This window comes from Mustelus asterias, chromosome 11 (genome assembly GCF_964213995.1).
Source record: "Mustelus asterias chromosome 11, sMusAst1.hap1.1, whole genome shotgun sequence".
Lineage (NCBI taxonomy): Eukaryota > Metazoa > Chordata > Chondrichthyes > Carcharhiniformes > Triakidae > Mustelus > Mustelus asterias.
Window position 1 is genome coordinate 46,910,973 of NC_135811.1, and position 20,997 is coordinate 46,931,969.

At 39.5% G+C, this 20,997-nt stretch overlaps 1 protein-coding gene across 1 annotated transcript in view; it reads right to left on the bottom strand.

The window, feature by feature from the left end:
* noc3l (NOC3-like DNA replication regulator) overlaps positions 1-20,997 on the bottom strand; it is a 58,789-nt gene that overhangs the window by 10,466 nt on the left and 27,326 nt on the right. Inside the window, exons 7-10 of the mRNA XM_078223539.1 lie at positions 19,063-19,224; positions 12,894-12,987; positions 6,475-6,650; positions 2,874-3,002 (exon numbers count right to left, since the gene is read on the bottom strand). Coding sequence (XP_078079665.1) covers positions 2,874-3,002; positions 6,475-6,650; positions 12,894-12,987; positions 19,063-19,224 — 561 coding nt within the window. The remainder of the gene's footprint in view (positions 1-2,873; positions 3,003-6,474; positions 6,651-12,893; positions 12,988-19,062; positions 19,225-20,997) is intronic.

Sequence of the window (20,997 nt, forward strand, 5' to 3'; positions counted from 1 at the left end):
TGAAATTTCTGCACATTTTAGAATCGCGATGTTACGTCCTAGTGAATCAATAAACTTCATATCAACAACTGTGTGATGCCGCACTGCACCAAACAAGCTGAATTCCACTGTGCTTCTCAGTACATTATTTCTATAAATTTGTTTTTGTACACCACCCATGACTATTAAGGCTGTGGAGATTGACATGCAACCTGCTCCTAGACAAAAGCAAGAATGAGAGCAACCATGGTAACCGAGTAATTTTCATCTGAGGAGATGAAGCAAGACTACACAAAGCACTTCTAATCTTGACATGCAAATATAATTTGAACAACGCACTGAATAAAAATGCAATCAATTTCCTCATCAGCACTTGAAAAAGTTACGATAAACAAGACACTTTGGGATTTGGATGTTACTATGTTTATTCTTTCAAATTTAATTTGTCTACAATCCCAGAATACTTTCTGGATAATGTATTCAGAATATCCAACATTAAAATCAAGCAATTCATAAAGTGACATGAGGAAGAAAATATAATCTTTTAGTTACAGAACCATTCTGGAAATTAGCAGTACCCATAATACCATCCCAGAGTGCAACCTGTAGCTCACCTCACTGTCAGATAACCTTTTTGCTCAATGTACCTATGAGGCGAAATTGAGAACCCCTCAACTTTTTGTAAAGGGAAGAAAAAGATGCAGAAGCAAGAAGTAACTGGAGTACTCTCCTGTAGATCCACAAGCACACTACTCCTCACACTGCAAGCCCAGAACAAGTGTTTTGCAATAACTTAGAGTGCATTTTGAATTTACAAATTTTACTTATGTTTGGACAAATAAAAAAGGGGGTAATGAACCACGGTGTCACTGGAACAGAACAGAAATGATGCAAGAAAGAATTTTACATAAAATACAAGTCCTCAGGCTATCGAACAGTAATTCTGGCACAAGTGGTGTCAGAGACATTAAGATTGGGTCTAACAATCTTTATACTGCAGGATTTAGTCAATTTAATGAGGTTTATACACTTCCCTTTTATGCCCATCTCATTCTGTAAGTTTGGCTAAACCAAAGTTTGTTACACAGAAGTCAAAAAGTTTGTTTTTGTTTCTAAATTACAACCTGGAGATTTAAAGTAGTTCATTCAGTTTATATCTGGAAGCAATTTCTATATTTGCATTAAAAGCCAAAACATTTTTGTTTTTACATAACAGGTCGGAAAACTGATGTAGTTATACTGGGTGAAAAGAGGACACCGGAGGGAGTTAGCTCTATCTAAAAGGGACTGTGAAAAGAGGACTAGGAGACAGTCAACAGCACCTACATCTATCTTTTTCAGCCTCCAATATTTGGTACAGGGAAAGAAATAGAATGGCGAGTAACTGGTAAGTTATTCTACTTTTAATAAATAGTTTGCAAAGTTAAGGAATGGTAGCTCTGCTCGGTTGAGTACAGCGTGGGAAGTCACAGACGCACCACGTGTCCTAGACAAACACACCTGCGGGGAATGTCCAGAAGATGGAGCCCTGGGTTTCGGAATTCAAGAGGCGGCTGAAGACACTGTGGTGCACCCACAAGTTGGAGAACTACATAGATAGCATATTCAGAGAGATAATCAAACGTTCAGAGCATGAGGCAGAAGTCGAATGGGTGACCACCAGGCAGTCTAAGAGAATCATGCAGGTGATGCAGGGGTATTCTGTGTTGATCTCACTTATGAACCAGTGTTCCATTGTGAGCTGTCCCAAATTGGCATCCTGTTATTTCTGTAACCTCAAGGGCAGCAAAAATTTCTATTTCTGTTGATGTCCTTTCAATTTAGATCACTACCATTGCTATTTCTTATCTTTATGCAAATTGATTCTACGTGATTTTCTGAATTAAGATATGATGAGATATTAGTGAGAGACACACTAAATGTCCTGAATTAACAGAGCTACCTTCACAACTTTTTCCCAGATTCCTATCTTTCCAAAATGTCAAATCCTCTTAAATATTCAAGTACCAGTATTGGCCACCTTGCAACCAAGTCTCTAAAATGGCTACTGGGTCATAGACATTCACTTCTATTTGTCCTTTCAATTCATATGTTTTGTTATAATCGCTGCATGCTTTAAGATATAGAGCCTTTATTTTGTCTTTTTACCTTTTGTCTTTTTGCATTTGGAATACTGCGTCCAGTTCTGGTTGCCATACTACCAGAAGCACGTGGAGGCTTTGGAGAGAGTACAGAGGAGGATGTTGCCTGGTATGGAGGGGCTTAGTTATGAGGAGAGATTGGGTAAACTGGGGTTGTTCTCCCTGGAAAGACGGAGGATGAGGGGAGACTTAATAGAGGTGTATAAAATTATGAAAGGCATAGATAGGGTGAACGGTGGGAAGCTTTTCCCCAGCTCGGTGGTGACGTTCACGAGGGGTCATAGGTTCAAGGTGAAGGGGGGGGGGGGAGTTTAACACAGATATCAGAAGGACATATTTTACACAGAGGGTGGTGGGGGCCTGGAATGCGCTGCCAGGCAAGGTGGTGGAGGCGGACACACTGGGAACGTTTAAGACTTATCTAGATAGCCATATGAACGGAGTGCGAATGGAGGGATACAAAAGAATGGTCTAGTTTGGACCAGGGAGCAGCACGGGCTTGGAGGGCCGAAGGGCCTGTTCCTGTGCTGTATTGTTCTTTGTACCATCCCTGCAAATTCTGGATTTACCTGCTGGTGCTGTCATAAGGTTGCATGTTCTGTCCCTCCCTGTTACACTCTGGTTATTACCCATATCGCTAGCCTGTCCTGATACCTTGTCCTTTCTCTTAAATTTACCACATCTCCCCTCATGTAATTCCTCTACATCAATAATGTTGCGGCAATATCTTGCAATTATTTAATTAGAACTTACCTCAGGTTTGACCTCATAGTTTCTGCTTTTAACAAGACCAGAAATTATTTTGACCACAGCAAGTGAGGGCTGGCCGATTTTGTCCTGCTTAAAAAGTTTTTCCACAGCTCTGCAACACATTTCTGAAATCTGAAGAGACGTAACTGTCAAACATCACAACAAAATAACAAAGGAATATAAAACAACCCATCACGGATATTTATCCCATCATGCTGTGGTCCCATTCCATGCCTCTTTCCATACCCCTTAAAAGTTTTCCTTCCCAAATATTTATCCACTTTCCTTTTGCAAGCTAACATGGATTCTTCTTCTAATGCTCTTTGTGGAAGGGCAAATCATAAACCCTCAAACTTGTCTTTTTATTGTTATAGTGATGGACTCTAGTTACCAAATGACTAGTGGAAATAATTTATCCTCATTTACCAAGATGCCAGCCTTAGGTTATTGGTAGCAGTCTAGCCCGAGTTAGGAGGTTGTGGATTCAAGCCTTATTCCATATATTTGAGCACGTAATCTAGGTTGATGCTCCAACAAAATATCTGTTAACATGAGATGTTAAACTGAACCTTCATTTGCCCTATTAGGTGGGCAAAAAACATGAGCAGGGAGTTTTTCAGGTGTACTGAAAATAAATATCCCTCAACCAACATCAGTAAAACAGATGGTCAGCTCATTTATCTCATTGCCTGAGCTCTTCCTACATCTAACCTGGCTGAAGCATTTCCCCAGATTAAAAAAGTGACTACACTTCAAAAATATTTAATTGACTGTGAAGCAATTTGGAATGCCAAAGCATTCTATAAGCGCAAGTTAATTTATCTTATCAAAATGTTTCATAAATTTGAATACCTCTGCCATATCTCCTCTTAACCGAATAGTCTGTCAAAATTAAAGCCTCTCAATCAGCTACCTTTCTTGTTAGAACAGCCTCCACAATACTCTGGACACAAGGTAAGGTGCAGTATATCTTTGTTCAGGCACAATAACTGACCCAATAGCTTAATGTAAATTCAATGTAAAGCCCAAGAACCAATTCTGCAAATTAACAATTTCTTAGATTTTTTAAAAGAATGCGTTATCCGATCACAAAATCATTAGCTTTAAAAACAAAACATGTCAGAAATTCCGGTTAGAGAATTCCGGTTGGTAGAGTGCCGGATAACACAGCTTACTGTACATTAATGAGGTATTAGAAATACTTCACATTTGAATATAGCGAACACAGTTTTAAACAACCAATAAAACAAAGCAAGTGCTGTGTGATTAAAATTAAATTACTATCTGGTTACTCATATAGGTTTATGATTTATTTCTGATTCTTTTTGGGTAAATTTAAATGCTTAACTGAATGTTCAATTGAAATAGCCTTCTGCAATGATATGGCAGTTAGAAATTAAAAACTCCCAAGATTTTAACAAGAGGAAAGGAAAAAGTAGAGGTTTTGGAACGTGTAGCCCAGGGATACAAGTAACCCTAAAGTCCAAGTATCTCAGTCCTGCATTTAGAATGATAGAATCCCCACAGTGCAGAAGGAAGCCATTCGGCCCATTGAGTCTGCACCAACCACAATCCCACCCAGGCCCTATCCCCGTAACCCCACGTATTTACCCTACAGATCCCCCTGACACTAAGGGGCAATTTAGAATGGCCAATCAACCTAACCATCATATCTTTGGACCTTTGCAGAAGGTCATTTTAAGCACTATTTATTTTTTCATTGGTGGAAAAATGCTACATCAGAAGATCAAGATAAGCAACTTTGGATTCATTCAAAATAATGAAAACATGGATTCACACTGTGTGTGTGCCTGGAAACATGGTATGCACCTAGGTTTCCCACAAAAACAAAATCTGGTGATAAAAAGACTTTGTTGTTATACAGGAAAATTACAGTGAAACCAACAGCTTGTGTTCACTACTAAACTTATTTTAAACTGTATATTTTAAATACAAAATTGTGACTACAGCCTTTGAGGTTCAGCACAATTTCATCAAAACACTTCAAGGCAAAAATGTGTTGTGGATAGTCTATCACAAGTTGTTCACAGTATTTCAGGTATAATCTAACTAGTGCCTTGTATAATTTCAGCAAGAGTTCCCTATTTTTTAATATTCCAATCCCTTTGAAATAAAGGCCAACATTCCATTTGCCTTCCCAATTACCTGAACTTGTATGCTAGCCTTTTATGATTTATGCACAAGGATCCCCAAATCCCTCCGTGCCGCAGTCATTCTCCATTTAAATAATATTCCGTTCCTTTATTCTTCCTACCAAAGTGCATAACGTCACATTTTCCTACATTACATTGCATCTGCCAGGTCTTTGCCACCTCACCTAACCTGTCTATTTCCCTCTGTAGACTCTACGTCATCCTCACCACTTGCCTTCCCACCTATTTTTTTGTAATCTGCAAACCTGGCAATAGTACATTCACTTCCCTCGTCCAAATCATTTATATATAGTAAATAATTCTGGCCCCAGCACTGATCCCTTTGGTACTCCACTAGTTACAGGTTGCCATCCTGAAAATGCCCTTCTTATTCTAACTGTCTTCTATCAGTTAGCCAATCCTCTATCCACGCTAATATACTATCCCCAATACCATGGGTTCTTATCTTATAAAGTAGCCTTTTGTGCAGTATCTTACTGAATACTTTTTGGGAATACAAGTATATCATATCGACGGGTTTCTCATTATCTACCCTGCTCATTACTACCTCAAATAATTCTAAAGTTTGTCATGCATGATTTCCCCTTTGCGAAGCCATGCTGACTCTGTTTCATTATATTATGTAGCTTAAATGCTCTGCTATTGCATCCTTTATAATGGACGCTAACATTTTCTAATGACAGAGGTTAAGCTAAATGGCCTGTAGTTATTTGCGTTATGCTTCCCTCCCTTTTTGAATAAGGGTGTTACATTGGCAGTTTTCCAATCTTCTGGGACTTTACAGAATTTAAGGATTCTTGGAAGATTACTACCAGTGCATCTACTATTTGTGTAGCTACTTCCTTTAATATCCTGGGATACAACCCATCAGGTCCAGAAACTGTATCGAACTTCAGCCTTATTAGTTTCCCCGAGTACTTTTTTCTCAATTACGCCAGCAATATCGGGAGAGGCGAGAAATCGGGTGCGATTCCGATTTTTGCCTCTTGCTCATATTTCCCGTTCCGCTATGCTACTCGATTAGCGCAGCAGGGTGGAAAAATCCCACTGTATGTGTTTTTCTTTCAGTTTAATACTATCCTTAACTTCTTTGGTTAACCATGTTGATTTATCCCCTTCCTGGAATCCTTCATTTTGGAAACTATTAAAAATGTAGGGCGAATTTCCACTGATTCTCTCATTTACCCACCATAACTTCAACAGAAGAGCTGCAGCAACACAGGGTAAGGCCATTTTCAAGCTTTTTCCATCGTTCTTCAGAAGTTATAACAAACGAGTAGGGAATCACACTGGAAATTCACCTCCTTAATATTATAGTCAGTTTATTTTTTATTTATTTTAATCATTATGCAGCATGTATAATGTATCATACAGGATGGTATCACTGAACTTAACCAAATACATGAATATACATAGAGAGCAGATTTTACCTTTCTTGATGTATCATTCATAAGGGGCACAATCATCACACCAATGTTGTTATGGAAGTTAAAATGCGGCAAGGCCACTAGCAGTTCAGAGAGACATTTTACAGCAACTTCTGCCAGGCCTTTGTATGCTTTTAATGAAACAACATCACTCTTCTTTTTCTTCATCTGCTTCCAATCTGGGTGAGGAAAAAGGAAAATGCCCACTTAAAATTGAAAATGGCTAAATGTTAATTAGGACTAAATTCAGCTTGCTTCTGTGCTGTGTTGCACAGTTGCTAGCACTGCTGCTGCACAATGCCAGGGACCAGGGTTGAATACCAGCCCCAGGTAATTGTCTGTGTGGAGTTTGCACGTTCTCCCCGTGTCTGCGTGGATTTCCACCGGGTGCTCCAGTTTCCTCCCACAGCCCAAAGACATGCAGGTTAGATTGACTGGCCATACCAAATTGCCCCTTAGTGTCAGGGAGATTAGCAGGCTAAATACGTGGGGTTAGGGGGATAGGGCCTGGGTGGGATTGTTGTCAGTGCAGGCTTGATGGGCTTGAATGGCCTCCTTCTGCACCATTGGAATTCTACGATTCTACAATTTCCTTATAATGCTACTGCTCAGTCTATTCTGATTTCCGTGGCAATGACCAGTATCACAGTCCAAAGCCGATTCTCAGATATGGTCTATAAACAGCATCTTTTACCAACAGTAATTCATTCGTCAACTCACGCCATTCAGAGAGAGGCCTTTCCTTTATTGAACTGAGTTCTGACTGATGATCTGAATTATAGAGTTAAGCAGAATTCATTCACAAAATTATCCTCCAGCTGAAGCTTTTAATTAATGCTGTTAATTTGGTTCTAATCAAAATATAGATTGGAATCTACAATTTGCTATTCCTCATCTCTGAAGAAGCATCAATTTGAAATTTCTATTTCACAAGCTCCCTATACTTGTGGCTACTCGGTGTTACTTTTAGAGGAAATGCTATCAGACACTGCGAAGCCACCAAACTCATGGCACATCGGATGGGCAAGACTTATTTCACAAAAGGTGAGAGATCAGTGTAAATCACTCCACATCCAATATCCGATCAACAGGATTAATATTAATGCAAGATTTCTGAATTGTGTTCGCCTCCCAGTTATGTGCTTAATGTACACAACTCACTGATCAAATCTAGTCCAGATTCATTCACCCAGGACTGCCCTAGTTAAAATCACCAATAACGGCCTCTTCTTTAGAATGCCTGTCTGATCCCAAGTTTAAATTTATTTATTAGTGTCACAAGTAGGCTTACATTAACATTAAAATCCCCTGGTTCACTACACTCCAGCGCCTGTTCGGGTACACTGAGGGAGAATTTAGCATAGCCAATGTACCTAACCAACATGTCTTTCGGACTGTGGGAGGAAACCAGAGCATCCAGAGGAAACATACGCAGACAGAGGGAGAACATGCAGACTCCGCACAGACAGTAACCCAAGCCGGGAATCGAACCTGGGTCCCTGGCACTGAGGCAGCAGTGCTAACCAGTGTCCCACCATGCCGCCCATACAGCCCATCCAGAATTTCCTCCAATCACCATTAGGAAGACCAAAGTCCTCTTATTTAGCACCTGCCAAAAACTCGATATTTATTTCCAACTCCATCCTTCTTCCCCATTCTTCACTTAGTTCTGTGTTAAACAGGACTCTGAGGTGATGTGCTGTTTGATTCAGCCCAAGCTCAAATCCAAAAATGTTGTCTATCATCAAAATTGATAGACGGTTGGCATAGTGATTAGCGCTGCTGCCTCACAGCACCAGGGACCCGGGTTCGATTCCCGGCTTGGGTCACTGTCTGTGTGGAGTTTGCACGTTCTCCCCGTGTCTGCGTGGGTTTCCTCCGGGTGCATTGACCCGAACAGGTGCCGGAGTGTGGCGACTAGGGGAATTTCACAGTAACTTCATTGCAATTTTAATGCAAGCCTTACTTGTGACTAATAAATAAACTTTTAACTTAAAATTGTCTGCGATTCCCCAGCATCTCCATTCCCCTGCTGCTGAGTTGCTACCACTCTTCTGATACTTTAAGCCAGACTTCTGTACAGTTCTTCATTGAAATCTTGAGCTCCACTATACAGAAAATGCAACGTACCAAATCCTGTCCTGCCTCAAGTTGCACTCGTTGATAAAGCAAGTTCTCAATAACTACATGTCTGGCAACACATTAAAAACGTGATCTACAAGTTGTGCCCTGCCCAAGCTACTCTTCTAAACATTTAGCAGGAGTGAAGCAATCAATTAACTTGATATCAGTAATGTGAAAAATGCTAGAATCCATTGAGAGTGAGATAACAGGACTGTTATATAATCTTATGATGCGGAGATGCCAGCGTTGGACTGGGGTGGGCACAGTAAGAAATCTCACAACACCAGATTAAAGTCCAACAGGTTTATTTGGTAACACGAGCTTTCAGAGGTCTGCTCCTTCATCAGGTGAGTGAAGAAGGAGCCTGAGGAAGGAGCAGTGCTCCAAAAGCTCATGCTACCAAATAAACCTGTTGGACTTTAACATGGTGTCGTGAGACTTCTTATATAATCTTATTAGGCAGAATCAACACAGTTTAATGAAAAAAAAATCACATTTGACAAAGGTGTAGTATATTTGAATTTCAAAAGGTATTCGATAAGGTGCCACGCAAGAGGTTGTTACAAAAGATACGGGCTTGTGGGATTGGTGTTAATATAATAGCTTGGATTGGGAATAGGTTAACAAAACAGAAACTAGGAGGAATAAACAAGTCATTTTCAAGATTGGGGTGTAGCTGGTCTTCAACTATCTAGAATCTAAATCCATGACTTTGGGGAGAAGAGTGTAATGTATCGAAATGACTGACGATTTAAAACTAGATGGAAAAGAAGGCTGCCAGAAGGATGCAAAGAGGCTAAAAAGTGATGCCTGCAGATTAACTGATGGGCAACAAAATGAAAAATTGAGTATAATACTAAGAAATATGGAATTATCAATTTTCACAGGAAGAATGAAAAACAGCCTTTTTAAAAATTAGGTGAGAAACTAGTGCATGTTGGTATGCAAAGGGATTTGGGATTCCTTATAGGTTGTGCAATTGGAAAGACAAATGCAATGTTCCTCCTTATTGCAAGGGAATTGGAATACGAATAAGGAAGTATTGCTGCAATTGTACAGGGTTTTAGTGAGTCTACACCTGCGATAATGTGTGCAGTTTTGGTCTCCTCACCCAAGGAGGAATACTTGTCTTCGAAGGAATTCAACAAAGGTTCATTAGATTGATTCCTGGAATGAGAGGGTTGTCCAATAAAGAGAAACCAAGTAGAATGGATTTAATATTCTCCAGAGTTTAGAAGAATAATAGGCAATCTCACTAAAAGTTTAAAATTCTTAGAGGGATTGAAAGAGTAGATGCCAAAATATATTGCCCCTGGCTGAAGAATCTAAATCTAGGGGTCACCAGATGACCAGTCAACCATTAGGACTGAAACAAGTGGAAATTTCTTCACTCAGAGGGTAAGAATCATTGAAATCCTCTACCTTAGAGGGCTGTCAAAACTGAGTCAATGAATACATTCAAGATGGAGGGATTTTTCGGATACTACGGTAATCAAAGGATATGGCAGAAAAGTGGAGTTGAAGTAGATCAGTGCCATGTGACTTACTCCGCTTCCTATTTCTTAAGTTCTTAATGATATGACCCATCCCATATCCTTTCATGCGTTGACTCTTGAATACCCTGCTTGCTCCATTGGCAAAGTAACCCCACTCTTAGGAACCTCTCACTGTAAACTTTATTTTATTTACCCTTTTCCCCATTTCAGTGCTGTATTGAGGGAGAGCTGCCTTTATCTAAGGCACTGTCTTTTGGATGAAACATTGAACTTGGGCCCGGTTTGATTCTTAAGATGGATGTAAAAAGACTCTGGGTTACAATCTGAAGAAGTGTCCTGGCATCCTGGTCAAAACAGAATAAGTGGGGACTGATCCATTTATTGTTTGGAATATCTTGCCACTATGTTTGGCTACAAGACAATATCTACACTTTCAAAGCAATCAATTAGCTGTTAAGTGCTTTGGGACTTGAAAGGAGTTATGTCAAATGAAAATTTTTTCCCTCTTAAAAGCATTCTTATAACTATTTACTGAAGCACTTTGGACCATCTCTCTTAACTCTCCAACTGCTGCTCAGCATCTATTTCCTCCGATATGAAAGGCCAAAGGATGTTTTCTATGAAAGTGAGGGCACAAATACAAGCTATCACTACTGTCTCTTTTCCTTCGCTTATGGAATAAAGACTGTAAAGGTGTAGAATTCAGAATTAATATTCTGCAGCCAATTGGGTTTTTACTTTTGCAAATCATTGACTATCTATTTTATGTAATAAATACTCAATCTCTATCTGCTTGAAAAAATCAGTGCCTAGAATTCTGAAGACTAGGGATTGCAGCTTAACCTCCAACACTGTTCAATTCCCCATATCATGGTATGCAGTTAACCTCAGACTGAGATTCACAAACTGCTGGAAGTTAAGAGAGTGTTTCCAGGAGCTTCACAAAATAATCTCCCTAGTTGGAGAGCGAGAGAGAAAAATACTAGGGGAGAAGGAAGGAAAATAAAAAGTACGTGGTGGTTTTGTATACCGTAACGAGAGTTAGTGTTAGACCTGCACAAGCATCCAACAAGATGTCCACTCCAGAACACACTGCCTTCATTGTGGTAATGGATATCTCAGATGCCATGGTTTTCAGTGGGGAATCTCACATTTAACTTTAGCGGGAAGGGACGGAACATGGGAGACCCTCTGCTGTAATAGATTTACCTTGCATCTTCCACAATGTTGCACTAATGTAAATTCCTTAAATTTATTAAATAACACTGAGAAATTGGGCTGAGTTTTTACAGGCCTGTAAAATATTGCTGACACTATAACATTTAATTGTTCAGTCATTGAGTGGCGGGAAGGAAAGTCATCTGTTTATAGGGGGTTATTGATTTGAAATTAAATTAACTTACTTTGAACCTGTTAAACATCCAAAAATGGTCGACTATAGTTAATATTGATTTGATCCAACAGCTGTTTGTATTAGATCTGATCTCCGAATTGATAGGGTACATATGCCAGTAAAAGGAAATATTTAGCCACAGTAAAAGCAGTTCAGTTGATATGCACTGGAACATTAGTAAGAATCACACTTATCCTCATCTTTGGTCTGTCTCATCATTGTCTACATCAGTGAAACATTCCTCAAATTAACTAAGCACTGGTTTCTTTAAAAGCATTGTTAAAACACGCTTTTTTTTGGGTGGCACAGTGGCAAGTGGTTAGCACTGCTGCCTCACAGCGCCAGGGACCCGGGTTCAATTCCGGCATCAGGTGACTGTGCGGAGTTTGCATGTTCTCCCCGTGTCTGCGTGGGTTTCCTCCGGGTGCTCCAGTTTCCTCCCACAGTCCAAAGATGTGCAGGTTAGGTTGTCTGGCCCTGCTAAATTGACCGTAGTTTCAGGGAAATAGCAGGATATATCTATGGGGTTATGGGAATAGGGCCTGGGTGGGATTGTGGTCAGTGCAGACTCGATGGGCTGAATGGCCTCCTTCTGCACTGTAGGGATTCTGATTCTTACATGTAGCATTTCCCTATTGGACATAGTTCTGATTGGGGGGCCATGATTAATATTAGTAAAGGAGCCCTTCAACCAAAAAAGGATTGAAAACCATTATGTAATGGACCAATTACATCACAGTAAAATAGCAAATCGGCCAATTACTATTAAAGTAGGCCAACTGTAGGTGAACCAAACTCAGTCAGCTTCTACTTTGTCTAATGTGATGCACAAATCCTCTCTGTATCAAGCAGCAAGATTTTGGCCTGCTCAGTCTAAAAGTGTGATAGTATTTTGTCTCAATACACTTCTTCCCTGGGCAGCTATCTATGAAAGATCTGCATTTATATGGTACTTTTCACAACCACTGGATGTCCCAAAGCACTTAAGTACTTTCTGAAGTGTAGTCACTGTTGTAATGCAGGAAATGATGCAGCTATTTTGCACTTGGCAAACTCCCATAAACAGTAATATGCTCATGACCCGATAACCTTTTGTTTTGATAATTTGCCTGCTCTTCCTCAAAATAGTGCTATGGGCTTCTTTAACAAGCAAACAGTTGGGGCCTCAATTTACAAGTCTCACCTGAAAGATGGCACCTTGAACAATGAAATGCTCCCTCAGTACTGTGCTGTAGTGTGTTGTCTTGATTTTTGTTTCAGGCCCGAAATGGGACTTGAACCAGGAACCTTGTGTTTCAGAGATGACAGTGCATCAACTAAGCCATGGCTCTTTTGCCCCAATTATAATCAATAAAGTTTGTGATTTTCTAAAGAAACACAACATACATAACGTCGTAAGCATTAAGTACCTTTAACAGTCTGTTCAAGGTTTTCCAAGTAAAATTTGTACTGACATACTAATCCTTCTTCAAATTCTCTCAGATGTAGAGTTTCTTTTCTAACCTGAAAATAAAAGATAGAACACTTCTTTAGTTTGTAAATCTTTATCCCAGCCATTTCAATGCAGGTCATAGCTGAATGACTCAATTTTAACTGTTGCAATAACGCCAGAGTTGCAAATAAATTGAGTAAAATTAGATGATCCCCACTGGCATTGTATAAGGAACTCAAACAGAATCTCCTCGGAACAATTAGAGGATAAGAGTTGGCAATCAGGAAAAGCAGCAGGAAACTATGTTTTTCCCCTCAGTTTGACACTTGTTACATCCAAAATTATATATAGTAGACCTCCTATGGCATTGCAAGTAGTAAAGTGAATGATTATGCTATCAATCCTTTCAAGACATTGTAGGGTCACGTGACCTATCAGGCAGTCACAAGTTTAGCCCTATATTAAGTAAATGACAGACATTAGATTTCCAAGGACAGCACCTTCATTAGTTTCCTGTAGAAGTATATCCAAAAACAGATCATTATCAATGAATGTTCTGCTGGTATCTTACCACTGATATATCAAGCTGTGTGTTAATGGTTGTTTGTGTCATTAGTATCAGCGATCTGTGGTGGCTGTTTCAAAAAAGAAACAATTTTGACTTAGGAGGGTGAATGGGGAGTAGGATGTTGGCTCTGAGCCGATTAGAGCTAAGCTAAGCACAGTCTCAGGAATTAGGGGGTTGATCATTTTGGATTGGGATGAGGAAAAAACTCTCAACTCAAACAACTGAGAGTCTTTGGAATTCTCAACCAGCAGAGAGTTAAGGATGCTCCTTCACTGACTATATTTAAGACTGGGATGGACAGTTGTTCCCTCGGCGAATCAAGGGATTATGGGCAGCAGACAGGAAAACAGCACTGTAGACCAAGGTCAGCCACGATCGTATTGAATGGTGGAGCAGGCTCAATGGCCACATGGTTTACTATTGTTCCCATCTCTTGAGTTATTTTGGCAGGTGATCATAACATCAGGAAAGAGTTGTGGGCCAGAAGCTGAAATATCTGTTCAATGTTGCACGTCGTTCTCTTGCTGTGACCAACACAATAAAAAAGCACTAACAAAATAAAAAATATGCAAGTGGCAGCAGTTATAGAATGTTTTGGATGATGTCCCCTTAGATAGACATTATGTCTGATGGCTTTGGGACAAAAAAAGTTTGGATTAAAAACGAGTCAGGAGAAAGTTCAGTCTAAAGTTGTTGAACTCAATGTGGAGTTCAGAAAGCTGTATCGTCCCTAATCAGAAGGTGAGGTGCTATTCCTCCAGTTTGTGTTGGGTTTCACTGGAACATTGCAGCAGGCCAAGGATGGATATGTGGGCATGAGAGCAGGATGGTGTGTTGAAAAGGCAAGAAGCAGGAAAGCTGGAGTCATGCTTGCAGGCTGAGCAAAGCTGTTCCGCAAAACGGTCCTCCAGTCTACGTTTAGGCTCCTCCAATGTACAGGAGACTGCATTGGGATCAACAAATGCAGTAGACCAAATTGTAGGAGATCCAAGTGAAATGCTTCTTCATCTTATAGCAGTGTTTTGGGCCTTGGACATGGAGGAGGGAGGAGGTGAAGGGGTAGCTGATGCACCTTATACGATTGTAGGTGAAGGTGCCATGGGAAGGGGGCAGACCTGCCGAGATTTTCCAGCATTTTCTTTATTTCAGATTTGCAACATTTGTGTAATGTTCTTTTATGACAAATTTACAGTCAGTTCCATGATGAGGTGGTCAGAGGAATCTATAAATGGAAATAGCTGACAGGAAGTCCATCAAGGTCGAAGTTTTTTCTGAGTCAACTCCAACTGGTTTGAAACCATGAAATGAGCCTTCCAGCTGCTATAATTAAAAAAACAAAGCCCAACAAAATATATATAAAATATTCATTCCCCATAGTGGAATGCAAGTAAAAATAAGCCATTCAGGCCCTTGATCCTATTAGATCATGGTGGATTCATACTCCTATTCTTATCTAACAAAAAATCTATTTATCATAGTCTTGAAAATTTCAGTTGACTTAGCAATCACAGCAGTGGAATGAGTTTCAGATTACTACTACTGTTTGTCTGAAACAGCGTTTCCTGGCTTCACTCTGAAATGGCCGAACTCAAAAATTTAAGATTAGGCTCCACCAGCTGACAGCACCTTCTAAACCTTGATCTCATCCACCTTGAAGGTCAAGGGCAATCGGCACATGGGAACACCAATAACTCGACATTCCCACCCAGGCCCTCACAGGAGGTGCTGCACACTGAATGAAACATTAAACCAAGACCCCATCTACCCTCTCTGGTGGGCCAAAAAGATTCCATTACACTAATATGAAAAAGAACGGGAGCTATTTCCAGTGTCCTGGCCAATATTTATTCCTTATTCAACATCACAAAAACAGACTAGCTGGTCATTATGAGTGCTGGTTATGCGCATATACCATGATGATTGCACGTCATGGACTATTAAGGGTATTGGGATGTATTGCTCATCAAACGCACATCTTCTTTATTTCAGTCATGCACCATCCTGACATTGAAACATAATTGCCAATTTTTCATAGCTGAAGGGTCAAAATCCTGGAACACTGGGAGTACCTTCACCACATGGACCTCTGTGGTTCATGAAAGGTAATTAGAAATGGGCAATTAATGCTAATCTTACCAAAATGTCCACACCTTCAAAGAAAAAATGCAATCAAATTCTTTATTGTAAATTCCTTGATTGGACCACCACAACTTACATTATATGTCTTTAACATAATAAAATGTCCCAAGGTGTGGCTTAGAGGAGAAATGGAAGATAGACAGGCAAAGAGATGCAGGGAGGGAATTCAAGAGCTTGGAGCCTGGACAAAGGAAGACAAGCCACCAATGGTAGAGCAATTACAATTAGGAATGCACAAGAGGTCTGAATTAGAGTAGCGCAGACATCTCGGAGGACTGTGGAGGAGATTACCAAGATAGCGAGGAACAAGGCCAAGCAGGGATTGAGGGAGGGGCAAGGTCAAGGAGGGATTGGAAAACAAGGATGGAATTTTGAAGTCAAGACGTAGCTTGATTGGGAGCCAACGTAGGTCAGCAAGCCCAGGGGTGATAGGGGAGCCAGACTTGCTAAGAGTCAAGACACAAGTACAGAGATTTGGATGACCTCAAATTTACAGAGGATAGAATGAGAGAGAATGGCCAGGTGTGTTGGAATTACAAATTTCAGAATTACTTCATTGGTAATCGTGAAAGGTACTACATGAATGTATCGTCTTTCTTTTGTTGGTAGGTTTTTCAGACTAATTTTTCAGTATTGACTTTTTGGAAATTTTTGTAGTGGCAGTTTTCTAACTGGTTTCCTCACTTTTGATTTTGCATGTTTTTTTTACCCATCATGTTTTGATTTTCTGCTTTTTTGTTCCGAGCTAAAATGTGACAAAAAAAAGTGTGACAAAGAGTAAATAAAATTTGACGGAAATGTGCACTACATGCAAGGTTATATGGAAAGATAGCTGGATTGATAATCATTAATAATGTTGTGATGCCAACTGTAGTTAATAGCTGGGTTCAAGATCAGTATCATTGATGAAATAATTGTAAATGCTGGAAATACAGAATACATCAATTAGCATCTGAAACAAGAAAGGCAAACAACAATTTTTTAAATTATTAAATTATTACAACCGTATACAATTTAGACAGTGCGGCCAAATTCCCCTACAAGTCAATTTTCAAGTTTGCTGATGACACCACTGTAGTGGGTCGGATCTCAAACAACAACGAGACAGAGTACAGGAAAGAGATAGAGAATCTGGTGAACTGGTGCAACAACAACAATCTCTCCCTCGATGACAGCAAAACAAAGGAGATTGTTATCAACTTCGAGAAGCGTAACAAATCGTGCCCATCTACATCAATGGGGATGAAGTAGAAATGGTCGAGAGCTTCAAGTTTTTAGGTGTCAGGATCACCAATAACCTGTCCTGATCCCTCCATGCGAACGCTACAGTTAAGAAAGCCCACCAATGCCTTTACTTTCTCAGGAGGCTCAGGGAATTTGGCATGTCAGCTACAACTCTCACCAACTTCTTTAGATGCACCATAGAAAACATTTTGTCGAGTTATATCACATCCTGCTCTGTCCAAGACCGCAAGAAACTACAAAGGGTCGCAAATGGAGCTCAGTCCATCACTCAAACCAGCCTCCCATCCATTGACACTGTCTACACTTCCCGCTGCCTTGGAAAAGCAGCCAGCATAATCAAGGACCCCATGTATCCTGGACATTCTCTCTTCCACCTCCTTCCGTCGGGAAAAAGATACAAAATTTTGAGATTGTCTACCAACAGACTCAAAAACATCTTCTTCCCTGCTGCCATCAGACTTTTGAATGGACATACCTCACATTAATTTATCTTTTTCTACACCCTAGCTATGACTGTAACACTGCACTCTCTCCTTTCCTTCACTATGTACGGTATGCTTTGTCTCTATAGCATGCAAGAAACAATACTTTTCACTGTATACTAATACATGTGACAATAATAAATCAAATCAAAATTCAAAAGACAACAAAAAGGAACAATAATTCATCACAAACATATGCAATTTTTTTCTTATGAGCTTCCTGGAAGAAGCTCCATTATAATTCAAAAACAAAAATAACTCAGCAAGAGGAATTCCAAATCTGTATAATATTTATACTTACAATTGGATTTACACAAATTTCATTCACAACTCTCAGCACGGTTAATCAATATCTTATCCTGGGAGTTTCCCCAGATTAGTCCTTGCTGGTCTCTAAGCAAACTATATTCTGAACAACCATTTAAAAGCTCCATTCTTAAGGTAGTGTCTACAACAGCTACAAATATTCCACCACTAGATGGCGAAAAAAAACAAAGCATTCTTGCACAAACAATGTCAGTACAGTATTTGCAAACATCAATTCATGAAACCAGTACTCACATGAATGGGTAAATTATTGCAAATTCAATATAAATGCAACTTATTTCTAAATAAACTTCCTCCTTTATTTGAAAAATATGTACATGTCTGAACATCAGAGCTCGATACTGTATCCAAAGCTAACACAAACATGAACTGGCAAATTAGAATGAATGTCAGACTGTCACAACATGTTAGAAACATTGAGTAGGGCTTTTACACCCGAGGTTGCTTTTCCACTTTATGCACTGGAATAACTTCCTCATGTGCAACATCTTCAAAATAATTGTGAGGGTGAAGAAGGGTAGATTCCCTTGATTTCTTTTAAAAGTATGTACACAGATCAGATGCTAATGTAAACTGAAGGGGGTTACATTTTTAAATAGAAAACAAGTGAGTTTGCTGAATTGAAGGTTGAGCAGAATAAGCACACATCTTCTAAACAACGGCAACACTTCAGAGTGTAACATTTAATCTGTGCAGAAGACTGGAAAATATTGGAAAGGATACGCTCCAGTTGAACGAGACAAACTCCCAAAAAAGAAGCAAAATTCAAACATAGGCCGCTGAGAGATGGAAGGCTCCTTTGGAAGGAAATGTGTTGCCGACAGATTTTTAAGAGGCGTGAACAAGTTTACTGAGGGCATGTTTTAATATTTGTAGATTTTTATGCATGTTGTTACAACCCTTATTTTTCAACATTATATTTTCAGGTTAATAGAACAAAATGGCATTTAAAAAACATCCTAAATATTTTGCGACAATTCATTGGTTTGTTATCTCCTATTTTCTAGTTCTGTATTGATGAATGATTACTAATTATTCATTGGAAGTTTTTTTAACTGCCCATTGGTAGATTTCCTACCTGCTTAAGTTATATTATGGTTTTGCTTATTTAATGTTGATTAGTTCCTTTTTTGTTACAAAAATGATTTTTATACCAGTGAGGTTCAAAGAAAACATACGCTTTAGCATGCAAAATTTAAGTGGGACATACATATTCACACACAACCGATTCAAACTAGATGTGAGAATTCTAATCATAAGGTGGTTAATTAATTACTAGTATATATTGATTTAACCAGATCTAAACCAGCACGGCTGTCACAACAATATAAAACATTTCCCGTTGCACTGTTGTGAACCTTTTACTCTATAAGTTGATTCAGTACCTTTGCAGTTTTCTCAGCTTCAGTTAGAGACCGTATCCTGTAGGATGGTGCAATGTCTTTAAAGACCTCCGACAAAGATACCATCACCAGCTTTCGCACTGTCACTGCAACATTTGGATCCTGTTCCATTAGCATTGAACGCAGTTCCTTCAGCTTTTTAATCTGTCAATAGAATAACCGCTTTAAATCAATTTTCAAGTATCTTCACCCCAAATTACAGTGCTTCAAAAGTACATTTATATTTTAAATAAAAATAAGAAATCAGAATAGGGCGAGGTCCATTAAAAAGTACACACAATAAACTCAATTAATGACTATGAAATGGCATAAATATGAAATATTACTATACCTCCATATTCACAGGGAGACCAACATGGTAAGGATTGCATTAAGAAAATAAAAAAGATAAAGATACTTAATATAGAAAATGGGATGTGCTAATTGATGTGGTCTATATGGATTTCAATAAAGCCCCACATGAGAGACTTATAAAGGCACGTAAGACACAGCACAAATCGATACGGTGAATTCAAAATTGGCTCAGTTGTAGGAGACAAAGGGTGATGACAGAAGGCTGCTTTGGTGACTGGAAGCCAGTGTCCAGTGGTGTACCACAGGGATCTGTGCTGGATCCCCTATTATTCGTCATTTATATAAACGACATAGATAACAATGTGGGGGGTAACATTAGTAAATTTGTGGATGATGCAAAGATAGGCCAGTTGGTTAACAGTGAGGTGGAGTATCTTGGGCTAAAGGAAGATATAGATGGGATAGTCAAATGGGCAGAGAAGTGGCAGATGGAATTTAACCCTGAAAAAAGTGTGAGGTGATACACTTTGGAAGGAATAACATGACAAGGAAGTATTCAATGATCGGCATGACACTAGGAAGTTCTGAGGAACAAAAGAACCCTGGTGTATTTATCCATAGATCTCTGAAGATGGAAGAACATGTTAGTGGGGTGGTGAAAATGCATATGACACACTTGCCTTTATCAATCGAGGCATAGATTACAAAAGCAGGGAGATCATGTGGGAATTGTATAGAATTTTGGTGAAGTCACAGCTGGAGTACTGTGTGCAGTTCTGGTCACCACATTAGAGAAAGGATGTGATTGCACTGGAGGGGGTGCAGAGGAGATTCACCAGGATGCTGCCTGGGATGGAGCATTTAAGTTATGAAGAGAGAGATTGGGTCGGCTTGGGATTGGTATCTTGGTCAGGCACTAAATGATTTTGAATGAGGATACCGCCAGAAGCCCACAAGCAACCCCCCATTTTTATCAGTTGTGCCCTGCACGGTGAGACCCCTGCCCTCCCCTTCCTCAACTGAATTAATACCAGCTGTGGCAAGAGAAACACCCTTAAGTGGACATTAACTGCCCACTCAAGGGTCTCAATTAGCAACAGTACAGGAAGGGCAATCATGGGCATTCCTACCACAAACTTACTCAGGGTGGAGACAGGAATGTTGAAGGGATACACCCTCCCCCTCCCATCCACCAAACTTGCCATAGGATAGGGCATTAAATGCCATGTGATGGTTCCATTTGCAGGCGAGACCAAAAGGAGGAACCATAAATATTAGGTAATATGAATAAAAGTTAAATATAAAAACAATTGCTTTGAAGTGTATTAAAGTACATTTGACACTTAGAATATACTATTTTGAATTCGATTTCAAATAATTGTAATATAATTTCATGCTGGATGTCACATGAAAAAGAACATTATGAAATTGAATTCATTAGATAAGCAAGTCAGTTCCGCTGTGCACAAGACTAATTTTGCATTCAAAGATTTGTCACTAAGTATTCTGCATGGACATCATTCAAAGACTATTCAACATTGTGATACCACTTCTATTGGTCTCAATGTTGCAAGAGCAATAGTAGATGCTAGCAGGTTCTTGCAGTAAATAAATACACTGCAG